The following is an 18,458-nucleotide window of genomic DNA, read 5'->3' as shown; positions in this document are numbered from 1 at the left end:
TGCAGATACATGATAAACTTGGAAACATTTCAGTGGAGTACAAATAAACCGAGCTTAGCAACATATTTTTTTCTTAACACTTATTTGCTGTCCGTGTCATTCTGTATTAACCTAACCTCGTTGCATTATACATTGTTGAATAACTCCAGCTCAGATGATGCAGGGTCCTGTGTCTGGGACTGTTTTATGTATTAGAGAAATTGGAGACCCTTATGTAATATTGAACAGTTTCCCATGTGGTCAAAAATCCAGACCTCTCTCTATTATAGTTCACAAGGGCACCGTCTCCCCACCTGTTCAGCAAGACAGACTGCCACTCAGGATTATTCAAACTTTCCCTGTTCTTGCTGGAAAGGTGTTTCTTCTGCATTGGCCTCCTGTGTTTGTCTGAAAGAGAGTTACTAGTGGTTTCTTTCCCTCGAGGTTTGGAGGAGAGAGAGAAGAGGATCCAGTCCCCACACAGACCCGAAAAAAGGTACTGCGGAGAAGAAAAACAGGCTGTCGGCGGTAACTTAACAGGATTATTTCGTTTTTCAGGAGGGGTTTTTTGCTGGCTTGAAACACCAGAAGGCCAAGAGTTGAACGGTGTTTATGGATGCTGGCCAGCTGGCTCTGCTGCTGCTTCAATTAAGACCCTCACAAACCAGTCGTCTGAATACAAAGTCGGAGCAAAGCAAACCCCACTCATTCATGTCATCGGACCATGTGCATAACAAAAGTTGTTTCCGGGAAACAACTCTCGGTTATCTAGGTTAAAAAATAAGTAGATGAAACTGAGTCAGATTAAAAAAAAAAAAAAAAAAAAAAAAACAATAGGAGAGAGGATGTATTTATAAAATGTGATGCATTATACCTTTAACTACTCAATATTGTATAAAGTATACAAAATCAGCTTCACTTGGGCCTGCTGCAACAGTAAAATGCTAGGCCTAGGTGTAAGGTAGCCCACCCCTCCTATACAGGACCCCCAAGCGACAACTGTAGTTGATTTGGTCTTTTTGGACATTATGCAATCTGGTAGTTTTACATCTTTTCTATGTTTTTTTTTTACGTCTCTTCATCGGCATTTTGCATCTCTGCTTGTTGTGCATCTCTTCGTGGTAGGTTTGTGTCTCTTTCGGTAGCTTTTTATCTATCTTTAATTGTTTCGCATATCTTAATGGTCATTTAGCATCTCTGTGGTCCTTTTGAGTTTCTTTTTAGAAGTTTTGTGTCTCTCTTTTTTTGTCACGTGAGTCTCTCTTTGGTAGCTTTGCGTCTCTTTTTGGCCGTTTTGCGTCTCTCTGTAGTTATTTTTGCATCTCCTCATTGTCATTTCGCATCTCTTTGTGGCCATTTTGTGTCTCTCCCGTCGCAGTTTTGCTTCTCTTTGCGGTCAGTTGTTGCCTTCTATCTGACCTCTATGACTTTCAAACAAGAAATATCAACAGTCACTTCATACAGAGGCATCTGTAACTATCCAATAATATAATAGATAATAATACACCATAATGAGTACTTTTACTTTTTATACTATAGGTACATTTAGCTGGTAACACTTCTTTTTCACACTGGTACTTCTTTCCACCTCTGTGTAAAGTAAATGCCTGTGTCGAGTGGTGGTGAGTTCAAGGGGTTCACTGAAAGCGGGGGAAACTGGCAACTTTGAACCTTCGGTCTCTGCTCCAACTTCTCGCGAGTAAAATAAAACTTCGCGGCGGACTTTCACTGTCACTCCGGGACTCTCCAGGTCATTTTTACTTCTCATCATGAGCCAGATGTACTGGCCCTTTAAGAAGCTTCGCTACTGCACTTGGCTTTTTGTTTTTTTTTTCCACCCGTGTGTGTTTCACTATGGCGAAGGAATAAACAAACAGAACGCGAACGGGCAGCAGCAGCAGCGCAGCCGCAAGGGAGAACACATCTATCCGTTAGTGACTCACACCCGTTAGTAATAGTCAGTTGAGTGTTGGTACGTTTCAGAGGGGAGTGCTCTCGTTTTTTGTTTGTGTTTGTGTGTGTGTGTGTGTGTGTGTGTGTGTGTGTGTGTGTGTGTGTGTGTGTGTGTGTGTGTGTGTGTGTGTGTGTGTGTGTGTGTGTGTGAGTGGTCGGGACACGGATGCTGTCAGCGCGAATAGCGATGAAAGGAGCGAAAATAGTTCGCTTGTCCACACTGAGCACCTCAGTCGTAGCAGCCGGTGATACGGGCTAGCCGTTGGTGGACCCCTGGACCCTTTCTTCTCGTTTTAACGGTTTTTCTCGGCAAAAAAAAAATGGAAAGAGAATGCTAACTCAGCGGCCGTTAGCTTACAATTACACGTTTTAATTTTTCTTCTTCTTTTTTTTTTTTTTTTTTTAAATTCAGCGAGCTTTATTCCGCTCGTATTTTTCTCAGTAAGTCGAGTTGAACCGTCGTTAAAAATGTTGACAGGATCTAAAACCACGTTCAAAGTGAGACAAATGCTCCCAGATATCAAGGTAAGGTCATAACGTTAAGTTAGCTATCTGGCGCTAACTAGCCCTGTTGAGTGAACTAGCCTAAAAACACTAGTTAACTTGTTCTGTCTCGCTTTACACTGTCGCGTGACGGTAAAGATGGAGCTACCACTTTTCATAATAGAAACCCAGTCTGATGAAGCTTTGTTATTCCAGTAGAGGCAGTTTTCGTTCTGCTGCAGACATCAGATTTTCAGTGTTTGATTAGGAAAATGCAGCTAATCCAGTTTTCCTTTTTTTGTGTGTGTCTTTTTGGGCTCCTAATTTTTTTTTTTTTCTTTTTCTTTCTGTTTTGGTACTTGGCAAGTGCAGTAAAAGCCTCAGTATGAAGAGAGCATGCAATTTTCAGTTGAGTTACGATTTGCAAGTCAGTCAATTGAAGGTTTGAGCTCTGCAAGTTGATCCCACAACAGCCAGTTTTGCTTTTTTTCAGTGCCGTAACTGCCTCATCAACACTCCTCATGTGGTTAAACACACCGGGGGGGGGGGGGCAGGACGCAGGCAGTGTCATGATGCAGGAAACAAATGTACTATAGTTATAAATGCTATAAATTTACAACTGGGTAGTCTACAGCCTGGCTGGATTAGAAACCTGCGGTCCCTCTGAGAGGCTATTCAGTGTGTGAATTTGGACTGTCTCGTGTTATTTTTGTTCACGGGTCAGGATGGCAGCTTTACAGGGGGGAAACTAGGCTGCAAAGAGCTGCTTTTTCCTTCCGTCCGGACAACAGGGGAGATGCATAATTACTATAATGGTACATAATGTCACAATTTTTGGCTGAATGCCGGGGCAGGCCAGTGAATAGGAGGTGAATCTTGTTGTACACAATGACAAATGGCACAGACAGTTATCTCCGGAGATCTGCGTTGAACAGTTGTAGCCAGTTTCATGCTGCTCCTAATTGACAAAGCTTTTAAAGGTCACATGTTGCTACAATGAATTGCTTTCAAATGCTGAAGGTTATAATCCCTGTTTCTGCTGCATTTCAAATGATGAGAAAGATACCGTCCCTGATTCGGTGCCTCTGAGAGGATAGAGGTTAGGTAGGAGCACTAATTGGTTTGATAGACAGCACAAAGCAATGTGTAAACACGGTATGAATGTAGTCAGAGTTGCCTGATCCTGTTTGGAACAGTCTCTTGGCACCGTCTTTGTGTTGCCTGGCTTTTTGTCTCTCCCTGGTTATTTTAAGCAGCCGCAGGGGGAAACAGTAACAGATGCCTCCTTACTCTGCCCTCGGGCGAGGCTTGGATGTGGAGTGGGGGTGATGTGCACTGCACATCTGGCTGTTGCCATGGAGACAGCAGTTGGGAGGTAGAGGAGTTTTGAATTTGATTACCTCAGAATGAGACGTGCATAAATCACCACAGACCCCCAACAGTGGAATCCCATGTGTCAAAGTATGAGAATGTGGCTGAGCCTCAGATATGGTAATGTGGAGTAGTAGGCTGTGTCGATTATATATATTATATGGCACAGGCCACCCACGCTGTCTTGTGGGTGTCACTTCCATGAGCATGTGTTAGGACTGCTTTAGAAAACTGAATCCAGTCGTGAACTGAATTTGGAACAGATGGCACTGGAGTTTGCACCTATTGGTGTCTCCTTTCTCCTCTTCTTTAATCCCAGTGTTTATGCCCTCCATGCCATTTTAGATGGTATAAAATATGATGCGGCTGCAACTAGTGATTATTTTTATTATCATTTTCTTTGTGGATTACTTTTTTTATTATCAATTAGCTTTTTTTTTTTTTTTTTTTTTTAAAGTCAGAAAATATTGACAAATGTCCATCACAATTTCCTAAAGCAGAAGGTGGCATCTTCAAATTGCTTGGTTTACAGTAAAACCAGCAGTCCAAAATCTAAAAAGATCTGTTGTACAATCACATAATTCAAAGAAAAGAAGCAAATCCGTGCAATTAAGAAGCTTGAATTAGGAAATGTTTTTCATTTTTGTTTAAAAAAATTAAAAACTAGAGTCATATTAAGGAAACGATAGCAGTACAGAAATGCTACATAAGAATTATCATTCAGGCTTACTTTGGCTGTGTCTGTCCCACAGCCACTGCCTATCTGCATCTCCCAGCCATCTTTGAAGCAGTTGGCATGAAAGGCCTACAGCACAAAGCTCCACAGAAGCAGAAATGCTAGAGGAAGGATCATCTGAGCTCTATTCAGAGTGGCTGAAGATCCAAGCCCGATAGGAGTGGGCCAAAGCAGTACAGTCACCCACACCCGCTCCCATAGGACCCAGGCGTCACATTCGCTACCAGCCCCTTAGCTGCTGAATCTTCTTACATAGAGCACAACAATGGGCACTTCTTAAAGCCAGAGCAGATTTATGGCTCCAGTAGAGGTTATATTGAGCTGGCATTGGGTGATAAATAAAACCAGTGGCGAAATTCACTAGTAAAAGGGCTGGATCTTGAGGGGCTCGGCTGTTTATCTGTTTTGAGTTTATAGAGTGGCTCTGATAATTTAACTTTTGGGAGCTGAGCTGTCGGAGTAGATGACTGTCATAATACCATTTCAGAGACACTTCGGTGCGATGATTATGTGACACTGAAAATGTTAAATATTCATCATTAGATTTTCACTCAAACCATGTAGCTGACACTCTCACCGGCAATGATGCAGTAATTTTGAGAATGTAAGGCGTTTGGACACACATACTTAATTATGATCCAGAGACAAAGAGGAGGCAATGTTGCTGTGGATCGACAGACTGGCTGTTGTGGGCATTGGATTTGTGACCTTATAGATCACAGGATGATGTGTCTGGTAACCCTCCGTCCCCTTAAAAGAAAACTCCCGAAAACTAATCTGTCAGGGCTTCACTGACAGGTAGTACTGTATAGTCACTGATGAAAACTTGCTGTTAAATCAAATAGTGTGTGATTTGTCAATGTTGGCTAATGGAAACAGGTCACTAAGCTACACTGGTACCTCCTTTTTTTTTTAAATTTTTTATTTATGTTGTTTAGGGATGCAATTAATGATTGTTTTCATTATAGGTTAACCTGCTGATTATTTTCTGGATAAATTGATTAATTATTTTGTCAATAAGTTATCAGAATATAGAGGAAAATGGCTGTTATTATTTCCAGCATCCTCAGGTAACGTCCATAAGTGTCTTGCTTTGTCCGACCAACTTCCTGAAACCCAAAAATATTCAGTTTACTATCACCTGTTAGTTTTTGTTTAAAGAATGACTGAAACAGCAGCTCTAAAGTTGACACTCAGTTGATCAGTCCAACACTTTGGTACAGACTGAAATATCTGAACAACTATTGGATGGATTTCCATGAAATTTGGCACAAATAGCCATGGTCCCCAGAAGATGAATCATACTGACTTTGATGATATTTCATCTAGCACCACCATGAAACTGACATTTGTGGTTTTGAGCAAAATGTCTCAACAGCTATTTTATAGACTGTGTTCCTCTCAGGAAAAGTTGAAATAACTTTGGTGATCCTCTGACTTTTCATCTAGCGCCATCATCAGGCCAAAATTTTAATTTGTCAAATAGTTTAGCTTATGACCGACTGTACTTTGTGTTCACAGCTAATTAGCAATTGTTAGCATATTAACATGCAAAAATGTAATGGCAAACATGGTAAACATTATACTCGTCAAACATCAGCATGTTAGTATTGTAATTGTCAGCGTGTTAGCATGCTGATGTTAGCATTTACTTAAAAGCACCACTGTGCCTAAATACAGCCTCGCAGAACTACTAATATGACTGTAGACTCTTAGTCTTGTCAAACTACTGTCCTACTAAAGTAAGTAAACACTATTTAATTTGGTCTAAGATGAGCTTTGAACCTTTCTATACTGACCTTACAATGCATCAACAACTGCACAAAGAAATTTTTTTTTTTTTTTTATGGGACAATAAGACGAAAATCATTCAGCAAGGATACCATTAAAAAAGCCAGTAATTATCTATTTGTTGTGTTCTAAAAGTCTAGATTGATGGTGTTATAATGACAGATGGGTGAGAATGCAGACAGTGCTGTTGTTAGGGCATTAATGATGGAAGGTTTCAGTATAAAACGTTACAACAGGGAGAGTTGTTCTAATTACTGCAGGCTTTTGCTGAGAAATGGGTTAAAAGCTGATTATTCACTATAGTGTGATGCAGAAATTTCAAATTAAATATTCACCACCAGAATTCCCAATTCATTAAATATTAATTTATAATTTTACCCTATATGTTGGAATTGGTTTCTTTTTCTGTAATTTCTGTCTTTTCTCATATTGAGGTTAAAATTAAGCTTTTGCTGGACTCCAGTTTTTTTTGTTTTTTCTTTAAATAAACTACGCTAGGTAGCAAATTTCCACTGAGGACTTCATTCCACTGTTTACTCGTAATTAGATTCACGGCAGTTTTTTGTCCTTTTGCTTTGCCCTTGGGGTTTTTTGCTTTCAGTACATGAATATATTTGATGTCAGGTCTTTTGTTTCTCTTTTAGCAAATACAGTACATCATTACAAGTCTGTTGTTAATTGAAAGACAATGAATTAAGGCAAAGGCATGACTATACAGAAATGGCGAGAGCTCACAGTGCATTTTATTTCTGTAGACAAAAACAAATCTCCATACATTCTCATTCTGAATGGAATAAGAGGAAACACTTCAGAGTGAGCTCCATTTAGCAAAACTACCTAATGCCCTCATTTTGCTTCCAAGCCAATTCACAATGTTATATGATTGTCCCCATTCATGTGAGGAAATGAAAAGCACAAAACAAATAAATAGCCTGTGACATTTGTTAGTACAGTGAACAGTGGCTAAAAGCTAATATGTATTTTTTAAGCCCCAAGCAGAGCATATCTCTTTAGGAGTAACTTTCTAAAGAAACTCAGAATTGTTCGTTTTAACAAGGGATAAAGGTAAAGTAACGGTAAAGGTCCACTATGTTTTGTTTTTATTTTTTGGGTTTTTTTTTTTTTTTGAATATCACTGCAAAAAAGTATTCCTAATTCAATAGTTGAGTCTTGTTTAGAATTGAAAATCATAGTGTTCAGACTGTTCTGCTCTTTTGTTGTGGCTCAGGTTGTTGGCATAGATTTTAGCAGCATCAGGGCCTTGTCGTTTCCACAAAAAATAGGATTTGAAAAATTCAGTTTGTTCATGTGACTTCGGCCTGTTGTTTGGGGAAAGAGAAGTATGTTCCAAACCCAGGGATAAGCATGCTTACTGCAGAAGTCTGGCTGGCCACAGTAGCAAGGGGAAGCCATGAGCAATGGAAACTGCAGTAAACCTTGGCCACTGTCCCTGAGGATGAAGAGAATGAGCAGAGAAGGGCAAAAGTGGGGCAGGGAGGCAGCACAGGGGGAGAAAGGGGCAATGAAAGTGATAAAGAGGGGATGCCGAAGCCACAGAGTGAAAGCAAAAGTGAAACGTAGGCAAAAACACAGCCCTGGAAATGTGGTTTTTGAGTGATATGTGGCTCACAGACTCAAGGGCAGTCTAACTTTGGCTACAGTATCTTTAGGTTCATGCCTAGACATTATCTCATTCCCATTTTCCTTATCTCTGTTGCCCGCTTTACCTCTCTAGGGTAAAACATAAAAGTGAAGCAGAAATGCCTGCATTTCCCATATAAATGCATTTGCTTTAGATCTTTTAAAACTGTCGAATTAATTGCTTCCACAAATCTAGTTTTTGCTAGTTTAACTGTGGGAGCTCCACTCATATCAACCTTGATCACGTTATGTACATAGCCGTGTCTGCATAGTGTTCCAGTAGTACTTATCTAGAAGTTTCACTTGCTCCAAGGACCGTGAGGCTTGTCAGAAGTTTGTCAGTCTTGACAAACTCCAGAGGACAGATCTGACACACTAGGCTTATGAAAGGAATAACAAAACAAGATCTGAATAGCCTCTGATGTTCCTAAAAGGAGATGTGGAATTCAGCTGCGGGTTTTCTGTGGGTGTTGATGGAGAGACAGAAAGAAAGCATGATGCATTTTAAAACCAGATGCAAGAAAAATTAACAATGCTCTGGGCAGAAACGAAGTCTTGTAAAATCTTAGTGTCCTGCCCTTATAATCAAAAAAGCCCTGTTTTTCCTCAGCAGTTTTTGCTAACAAAGCTTTCTGTCTTTTAATTTGGTCAGTAAAATTGTCACAACTGTAACTATTTATTGAGGGGCTTGGAATAAACACAACCTAGAAATATATATTAGCAAGAAACCACATGCTATTGGCTAATTCCTGCAGTTTTATTACGGACTTTAGAGTTGGCAGTATAGAAGCATTTTACAGCAAGATATTGTACCACAGCAAACTTGCCAACCTGATATTATTTAGAGCTTATATAATTTGTATTAATTGAAACCATTCTTCATTTTTATTACTGTGTTCATGGCTCTCGTATCACTGGTTTATCTATTTAGCAGTTTAGTATGGTTTTATTTTTTCTTTGTCTTATTTCTGCATATGCCAATAAAGCTTTTGAATTTGAATGTGTTTTATTAATAGTATACAAAGTCTTCTGATGTTTATTTTTGTTTTGGAAAAAGAAGGCCATATAACAGTTTCCAAAATATGCTTTTCTTTATATATATACCATTATATCTAAAGCGATGCACTAAAAATTTGATAAATCTGGAAAAGTTGCCCAAATGGCATGGTAATGTTCCATCAAGACGGCATCAGCAGCAAACTGCAAAATCTCTGCGTCTTGTAAATGAAACAGCCAGACGCTCTCATGTGCAAAGAAAACAACCAGCTATGAATAAGTGTGATTTAACTGCCTTTTTACGGAGCAAAGGTCCTCTTTGTTAAATGTTCCCTGTGTTTTTTTATGGAGGGCCACAAGCTTAGAGTCTCAGGTTTTCATGAGGGGGCTGCTAACACAGAATTCACCACACTGCAAAATTGTTAGCATAACATTGGCGACTGAGTGGATTTGTTGTTATTGTTCGCACATCCTTGCTGACTCAAAGAACTGCCGGTGTTTAATGATAAAGCCGGTGCCTTAAATGAAGCAGTGATTAATAGTTTCATTGTGGGCCCAACTCAGCCAGAATTGCTGAGAGAGTAGTTTGAGGCTCTACAATGTATAGTGTTCAAGGATGTCAACTCAGAGACCTAACTCTATTTCTGTACTACTGTAAAGCTTGTTCACCACCTGTATAATCATATCGTCTTTTCACATTGCAGGGATCGGCGTATTATGGGATTTCTAGCCGATAAATGTGAATGACCTTCGTAAGGGGGGTTAGTAACAAAGTTAAGTGGAAGCATATGTGCTAGTAAGCTCACAGTCTGATTATAGAAACCTCTGTGGCTCTGTGGGGTTGGATTCTGCCTGTAGAACAGACTGAAGTACACAAGACTTCGTGACTATTATAGAGAAAGCAGGAACAAACAGAGCAGCATCATGGAAACTAATAATCATGGAGCATTGTACGGTTGGCTTTGTTTCTTTGTCTTTGAAAATGAGGCCACTGAGACAAGCCAGGCTTTGATGACACAAGCAGGCAGGGCCATAATTTAAATATAATCAGCAACCAATGACCAAAGGTGACATGAGGCTTTGTCCTTGGGCTGAGTGTGTGCTGTTTAGTCTACATCTGTATTTCCTCTGTAAACAATTTGAAGTCTGTCGCATAGGTTCAAAATAGAAGACTGTTCCCTTTCAAATGAACACTGCTTTCATTTTCAGGGTATTTTGGTTCTTGTGAGGTGTAGTTCACAAAATGTTACATTTCTGTTAACGTGAAATTATTCAATTTTATGTCACTTTACTTTGAAGGTATAGTTTGACATTTTGGTAAATTTTTTGGTTTCTTGCTGAGAGTTAGATGAAAAGATCAATACCATTCTCATGTCTGTCTGTGAAATGTAATTCTAACACCTGTGGCCGGTTAGCATAGCTTAGCACAGAGACTGAAAACGGGACAGCCTGGCTCTGTCCAAAGGTAAAATCACAACTTATTGTTTTTAAACTTCAGTTTTTGTACGAATTAAACAAGCAAGGTATAACATGCTCGTTAGTTATACTGCCTGCTGACTCTAGCTTCATTTGTAATGGAAAGACAATTAGTGTTGATCTGCTCATCTAACTCCCAACATGAAAACAAATATGAAGGTTCCTAAAATTTCAAACTATTTCTTTAAGCACAGGACATCTCCTGTCTGCTGCAGTGATATGTGAAATAAAGAGACTCACTTTGGAAACAATGTTAATGTCAGGTTTTTTTTTTCTCTTACAGGAGAGGATGCTGTCTCAGAGTAGGGTGAACGCAAGGAGTCGAGATGTGTTTGGACTACGCTGCCTACCAGGTAAGATTGTGCTTTTTATTACGCAAGTATGTCAGTGGCATAGTTGATCATCCCATCGGCTCTTACTAAAGCCACCTTACTATAACCACTATTTCCTATTGTACTTTATAAACTTCTGCTTTTGAAAAATCCACACATCTTGCACTGACTAAATAAATAGAGTGATTCAAGCTGCTTTAACAATAAGCAGTCTATAGCTGACATCACAACCAATCAAGCACGACAAACCTGTAAAAGCACTAAAATAATATAACATCTTGTATGAACTTCAATTAACAAGCTGCCACTGCTGCTCCAGGGTCGGATAAAATATAAACACTAAGTAACATTGGGCAGAAAACTGCTGCTTCATACACTGTTCTCTGTGGTTTGAAATTTCCATATTGCCGTTGTAGCCACACCTGGACCAGGAATGTCACAGCAGGTGCTCTGCCTTTTGAGATGGGAAAACATCAGCTGTTGAAAAGTTAACATGAGCACACAAAAGGAGACCGAGAGCCTCATTGAACAATCATGTAGTTGAGATACAAAACAACGTACAGCTTTACTGTACACTGAAATGTTCTCAAATGTTACAATCATGTTAAAATCAACAGCCAGTGTTTCAGTGTCTCAGAGTTAAATCTTTGCCTCATGAAGCACTGATGACAAGATAAATCCTTCCTGTTCTAATAACTGCTGTGATATCAGTGATAAAGTGCAACAGGCCTAATAGTTTCAACTCATGCAGAATAGTGAAGCAACAGTTCTTTGTTTTTCCTCGTATGTGACTAAAGGTGAGGTACTGCAGTGCTTACTGTCGTAGATGCGTATAGCGTACACACATATTTATGCTGTAGTAACTGCTGAATTTAACCCTTTTCTTGTTGTAACTCTGTCACAAAATAAGATGACTTATTTTGCTGTCATCTCATTATCAGGCAGTGTTGAAATAGTCATCACTACTTCATTGTCCTGCATCTCTATGATGGACTATGAGTCGCATATTAATTGTGCCGCCCCTCTGACTATGAATTAGTTCCTGTTCGACACTGAACTTTTTGTTTAGCTTTGTGCAGCTGCCGTGACAAGGTGACCCTAGATCCCCCAGGACAGAATCCTGACCCTCATGAGTCATACCTAGAAATCACTTTCCTTTTTCTTCAACTGTTCAAACCCCTGCTGTAAGGAGCGTTTAGCCAGCTAGGCTTACCAGATGTCAACCCTGTTAGTGATAATCTTGTGGATAGTGTAGGGCTCTAGAAAATCACTGGTCTTACAGCGTGGGTTATTTCCCCTGCCCAGCCTGCTCATATTCACCCTGCATGAGCTTTTCATAAGAATTGCAGAGGACCAGAGTTCCTACATCTGAGAATGGCTAATCTTTAAGGCATATCAGCAGTTACTTACAGCACTCCCCAGCAAAGCAGATTAAGTGTAAGTGTGTGTGTGTGTGTGTGTGTGTGTGTGTGTGTGTGTGTGTGTGTGTGTGTGTGTGTGTGTGTGTGTGTGTGTGTGTGTGTGTGTGTGTGTGTGTCTGTGTTTTTTTGTTTTGTTTTTTTTTTGGTTTTTTTTAAAGGGAGTTTGTGAGGTATGGATGCTTCCTTGACCTTGGGACTGTGTTCTGTTTCTGTTCCTTTCTGACTCGCTTTCTTTCTCATATTTTCATCTTAATTTTATCTTTTACTTTTGATCATTTTTATTAATTTCATCTTTTTTTCTCTAGCTTTTTTTTTAATGAAACTGAATTCTTAATTTTTCTATTGATACACAATAGGACGTTGTGGGCCTCCATTGACCTTGCTCACACACTGTTGCAAACACATTCATAACACACACACACACACACACACACATAATTTAATGCATGTACACATTCTCTTTACAAACACACACACTTCCTTCCTTATTTCATTCACTAAGCCAGCCTAATTTGTTTTCCAGCAGTGTGTTTTCATCAAATACTTTCCATACTCTGCTGCTCATTTTCAACACTCACAGAGATCCTATTCTTAGCTGTTAACATTTCACTGTGAAATGTTGACTGTCTCTGCTTCACATTTTTTCCCCTACTGGCCTTCAACTTCAACTCCATCTCCAACAGCGACTTACAGTTCTCTTAACCCTCTCTTTCTTCTCTTTCTTCTCTTTCTTCTCTTTCTCCACCTTCATTCCAGGCAGATTAGAAACACAGCTGTACACGAGAACCTGTTTTATATTAAGAGAAAGAAGAAGACAGATGTGTATTGGCAGCACTGTTATGTTTTTTCAGAATCCTTCTTGTCTTTTTTCCATTAAGAGCTTTATTAGCTTCTCTGTGAGCTAAATTTACTTACTGTTAGTTTGAAATTGGGGAATATGGCATTTCATTGTGTTTTGGGGATTTTTTCAAAACCTGATTCAGATTTCGGGGCAGTGAAACCTATCCTTTGGCTCTGTGCACGATATGCAGTGTAAATGTTGAGTCAATTTGTGAGAACAAGTTCACTTTCAGACACAAAGGAGTCGCTAGTCAGTATTACCTCGGTGAGTGAAAGTGCTCACATTGCGCCTGTGGACTCTCTCTCTTTCTCCTTTTCTCCCTCTCAAACACACACATGCACACACTCTGCAAAATGATGGGTCATTTGTCAACCCTATGTAAAAACAGAATTGTTTCTTCTCATATCCACAACAACAAAATGACGCTGTTAATGGGTAACCTAGGTTGTGTAAAAAATTCTTAAATGCATGTTGTCTCATACTAGATGTACTAACAAGTTGAGAAAACCATTTGGATTACAGAGTCAGAAATACGTTTGCCAAATTTGTCCCATTCTATCAGTAGTTAACAGGCAGCGCTCAGCATCCCTGGTGTTCTCATGTGACACCGGGACACAGGACCACAGAAACCGAGCTGGCCTGCGGGAGGGCAAACAGGTCAGGACAGCTCCAACAGCCATAGGTAGATCATGTACCTTTTCAATGCTGTGAGTGGGGGAAGGGGTATACTGTCCATTCACACACAATGCCAAGAGGCCACGACCCCCATCAGAGCAACTTCACAATCCCCCTTCTACAGAGTCTTATGTTACTGCTGGATTTAAAGGCTGTCAATCAGCTTTATACCTTGTTGATTGATGAACAAGAGACAAGATCATTGATACATACTTGGATTTCGATCTTTATATTCACATAGGTATTAAATTTTCTTTGTTTCTATGACTTTGAATTAATATTTTTTTTTTTTGAGCATTTTCTGTATATTTCTGATAATCAGTATGTCTTGTATATAACAGAGGGACTCTACAAAGACTGGCTTAGCAAAAGGGGAAAGTTGGACATATTTTCTGTATTAAGTGACAAGTTAACATAACTCGGTTGTCATTTGAAACTGTTGTCATTTTGGATGTTGTGGAGGTTGGTGGTTTTGGGTTCTCTATACTGTACTTTTACTTTTGGTCTTGTGGAAATTTTGTGCTTTGTCAGATTATAGGGAAGACTAAAGGCTCTGGGGTTTTTTTTGTAGTCCTTTATACAGAAAATATCTAGATAATAGATTTAACCCTATGTAACCCATTCCCAGTCTTTACTATTCCTCCCAGTGGAGAGGGTTGAAGACGGCATGTATTCTAGCTGAAAATGAAGAAAAATGTGGGTGAAAACAAATAAAACAGAGGCTGAGAGTATGTGGTTCAGATGTGTCGCTGCTGTATTTTCTCAGGCTGATCCTTTAGGTCTCTCTCTCCTCATGTCCAAGTCAGTGACCACAACATCAACAGAAAGATTGAAATGGAAACTCAGATTTGAACTGTGGGAACAGCATGCTGTATATGTGCACATTTAACATAACAAACTAGACTTGTTCTTCATTGGAGTGAATAAACAAGTTCTTGAGCACTTTTTGTTCTTAATAGCTTTAATTTCGCTAACTGTGGGACACGTTCACAGCAAAAGGTGTATACCAAAGAATTATCCCAAAATGTCCAAAACTCAGTGGCATATGCGCACTGGGTTGCAGAAAGGAGACTGATAATGTGTTTAATCCAATTTATTATTATTATTATTATTATTATTATTTCAGTGTAAAAGAAAGCTTTAATCAAAGTGAAAGTAGCTAAAAGTGCACTAACACTGTGTTATTAAAGCACATTTTTACACTCTCTCTGGAGCTCTCCAGGAAGATCATAAAAGATTTTACTTTATTAAATGACAACTGTCTCATAGACACCTTCACTAGTCCAGCTGACTCATGCTGTGATGAGGCACCTGCTTGCACAGATTTCTTGAATCTCACCAAAGTGTACAAACAGCTCCATATGCCTCTGTTCCCTGTCTTCCTCTTCCTTTCTACTTCAGCTCTCAAATCTACAGGCTACAGGATTGTTTTGGCTCTGTTGCGCCCTGGGAATACATCAGATTGAGGCACGCAAGGCCACAGATTGTCCTCTGAAAGACAAGCTCTCAACCAGGGTTCACTTGTGTTCACAGTCCCAAGCATCTTAAATCTCTGTAGCTAGATCATGTGTGGTCAGGTTTAATTGATAAGTCCAGCCTAGGGTTTTTATGCATGGTTTCTGAGGCTAAAGGGTATAAAGTATAATAATAGAGCACGCCCAAAGAATTGAACTCCTCTTGGGCAATCAGCAAATTATGGTGTTGGGAGCAAACGCTCCTCTTCTTCTTTCTTTCACAACATAAACAGATGTTTCATGTGTAAAAATGGCTGTTTCCTGTTTGTGCGTTGGTATCCCCCAAAACACTCCCTAAGCCAGGAGCATTCTGCAGAGACTGGGCTCAGCCCAACAGCTTCACTGTCTTTTTCAATTTAGGGGCCATGATCGTTCCTTCCACATGTGCAATAGAGGAATTTTGTGTTTCCTCAGAATGTTCTTTTCAGTCTCGAGGAACCAGCAGTCTTTCTCCATCTTTTTCGTGGTCTTTTGAATGAAATGAAAACATTTGCCTTGCCATGTGTCTGGCCAAACCATGCTCTTGTCATGGACAAAAAGGCCATTTTCTCCACGTCTACCCTATTCTGGACTGTGTTGCCATGGAAACCCACAGTCTAGCTGGCAGAGGCTTTGTATTCATGCAGGAGACTTTTAAATGTGCTGTCTCACTGGTGTGTGTGTGTGTGTGTGTGTGTGTGTGTGTGTGTGTGTGTGTGTCTGTGTGTGTGTGTGTGTCTGTGTGTGTGTGTGTGTGTGTGTCTGTGTGTGTGTGTGTGTGTTTTGGTGAAATAGTTTTCGTTTTTGTTTTCTTTGACCGAATGCGCATCTGTGCTTGTGTGTAAGATATTTTTCTGGGTGAAAAGGTTTGTTTTTTGAAGCTTTGTGCTGGAATTTCAGATGCGTTTTCTACTTTCCTCCCAACTTAACTAAAGATGAGGATTCATTGCTCTCAACGCTATCAGTGGGTTACTAATAAAGTCCTGCACACATACAGTACATATTTCGGCATGTCAAATATTATTAAAGCTGAAAAAAATAATTTTTGCCTGAGATGGGGTTCTGTTTTCTCCAGACATTTCTGAAAATCTGGATGTACAGAGATTTAAGTTTTGTTTTCAAGTTCCGTTACCCAGTAGATAATGGCCTTCTGAGTCATCAACAGCCTTCCTACACATGACTGAATGAACAGACCATTTGCTGGTATCTCATTGATCTTTGCTTTTACAATACAATGACCCGTTATTAAATTTTTCTTAAATTATCCACTGAAATTAATTTTGAAACCCATGCAGTTTTAGAACCATGTGTCATTTTTTTTCACAACACATACCTGTATTTTAAATAATATTGAATGGTTTTGGGAGTCCTGATATTCAGCTGCACATTTGACAAACAAATGTATTTTGAATTTTTACTGGTGTACTTAAATTTGTGACTGAGTTAGTGTCATCCATAAGGTGGCACCTTTACTGATCTTCTTGCTCCTTCCTACCTGTCTACCCTGGCCTGAGGACTTGCAACAATAAGCAACAACTTTAGGACATACCTTTTTGTTTAAGGGTTTTTGTTACATCCACTCCCTGCAGCCTACTCTGTGAACTTCCATGCCTGTTGTTTCTCTGTCTGTACACTTCCTGTCATTTATCCTCACCAGAAGCCCCCCTATACACACTCAGTTGTGCAATTTTACACAGATGAGAGGTCAAAAACAGTCATCATCAGGCATTTTCAAAACCCAAACCCCTCGCTTGACATGCAGTACCCATAAATTCCATCCTGTAACCTCTGTACTACATCTCCCTTTTGTCCTCATTAGGCGAGTGTGTACTTCAGAGAGCTGTTATGGTGAGGAAGAAGTTGACTGCCAGGGAAGGAAGAGGATGGCTCTCTGGGACCCTCTTCTGTACTCACTTCAGAGTGGCTTTCGTGCCCCAGGACAGCCCCAAACCTGACGTGAGTAAATAAATATACTGTCATAGTTTAATTGTTGCATGTGTCTTACTGTCTTGTTAAAGGATGACATTGTGAAATATACTAAGTATATTTTACATGATGTAAAAACTATGATGACAGGAAATTTGTGATGTCTTTTTCCCCACATATATAGTGTGTATGTGTGTTTGTGTGTGTTTGTGAAGAATGTTATATATATTCTTCTGAAAATAATGTTTATCATGCAGGACAATGCAGACCCAGTGCTTTTAGGAGATCATGATGTGGCTTTGGCATCCATAGAGAAGGTTGTGGTTGGTAAGTAAAACCCATTTGCCCACATTTTTACTCGCAAGCCATAAAAAGTGTTTTTATTCATACTATGACTCAAGATTTATTGACTAGTATTACTTAAATATGACACGCCCGCTTTGGTTTCACTTAGACGGTTGTGTACAGTATATCGTGCCTTCTGCGGTAATGCTGTTGATGCTACAACTGTAAGGAACAAACTGAACAGTGTACTGATGTGCTTGACAGTGGAGTGAATTTGGAGAAAGGCTGTATAACTTTGTAAAATGATATTTTGACTCGAGTGATAAAAGCACTTCCCTGAAGATCATTACTGAAATGTAATTATTTAAAATAAAATGGTTAAATAACACATCTTTTAGAATGTGCAGGTTTTGGGCTTCCCTGTAAAATTAATCTCAGTGCAGTCGACATACTATAAGTCTAACCTAAGAACTATAGGCATGTATTTAACCTAAATACTATATAACTCTTTGGATCTTGACCTTTTTGTTTGTTTAATTAAAAACTTTCACCCCTTTGGTCAGTGGGCCCAAACAGGACTAAGCTGGTGACCCCAAACTCCTCGCTGAAGTTCACCCCAGAGGAGCTGGTGCTTTACTGTAGGGATATGCGAGTCATCTGCTTCCTGTTTGACCGCCTCACCCCTGATGCACAGGTCATAGAGGTGTGTGTCAACCTCCTGATTATATCTAGGAATTTAGTGATCTCATTTTAAGCATGACACAAGTTGACATACAGACCCGATGCATGCTCAGCCATAGAAACAATAATTGGATAATAACCACTTTGTCCTAGGTTGATTGTTTTTTGTTTTTCACCCTCTAAAATCGACTTTTATAGATGTGTTTATGTTATTGTATGCATTTTTTTTTCTGGTGCGTTTTTTGCTCTGTGTATTTCAGGGCTGTGTGTGTGTGTGTGTGTGTGTGTGTGTGTGTGTGTGTGTGTGTGTGTGTGTGTGTGTATGTATGTATATGTGTGTGTGTGTGTGTGTGTGTGTGTGTGTGTGTATGTATGTAT

The 18,458-nt window shown here is 39.6% G+C and overlaps 1 protein-coding gene across 2 annotated transcripts in view; it reads left to right on the top strand.

Moving 5' to 3' along the window:
- The first annotated feature begins 1,729 nt into the window (after positions 1–1,729).
- mtmr11 (myotubularin related protein 11) overlaps positions 1,730–18,458 on the top strand; it is a 33,178-nt gene continuing 16,449 nt past the window's right edge. The window contains exons 1-5 of one of the 2 annotated variants that reach the window (XM_040118594.1): positions 1,730–1,951; positions 10,710–10,779; positions 17,008–17,144; positions 17,372–17,441; positions 17,963–18,102. In XM_040118594.1, the coding sequence (XP_039974528.1) occupies positions 10,716–10,779; positions 17,008–17,144; positions 17,372–17,441; positions 17,963–18,102 (411 nt within the window). In that variant the 5' untranslated portion in view covers positions 1,730–1,951; positions 10,710–10,715. Of the gene's footprint in view, positions 1,952–2,026; positions 2,458–10,709; positions 10,780–17,007; positions 17,145–17,371; positions 17,442–17,962; positions 18,103–18,458 lie in introns of those variants that run through there. The other variant, XM_040118593.1, reaches the window with a different exon arrangement.

Source organism: Xiphias gladius, chromosome 22, assembly GCF_016859285.1.
Source record: "Xiphias gladius isolate SHS-SW01 ecotype Sanya breed wild chromosome 22, ASM1685928v1, whole genome shotgun sequence".
NCBI classification, from domain to species: domain Eukaryota; kingdom Metazoa; phylum Chordata; class Actinopteri; order Istiophoriformes; family Xiphiidae; genus Xiphias; species Xiphias gladius.
This window is presented reverse-complemented; position numbering and strand designations above follow the sequence as displayed.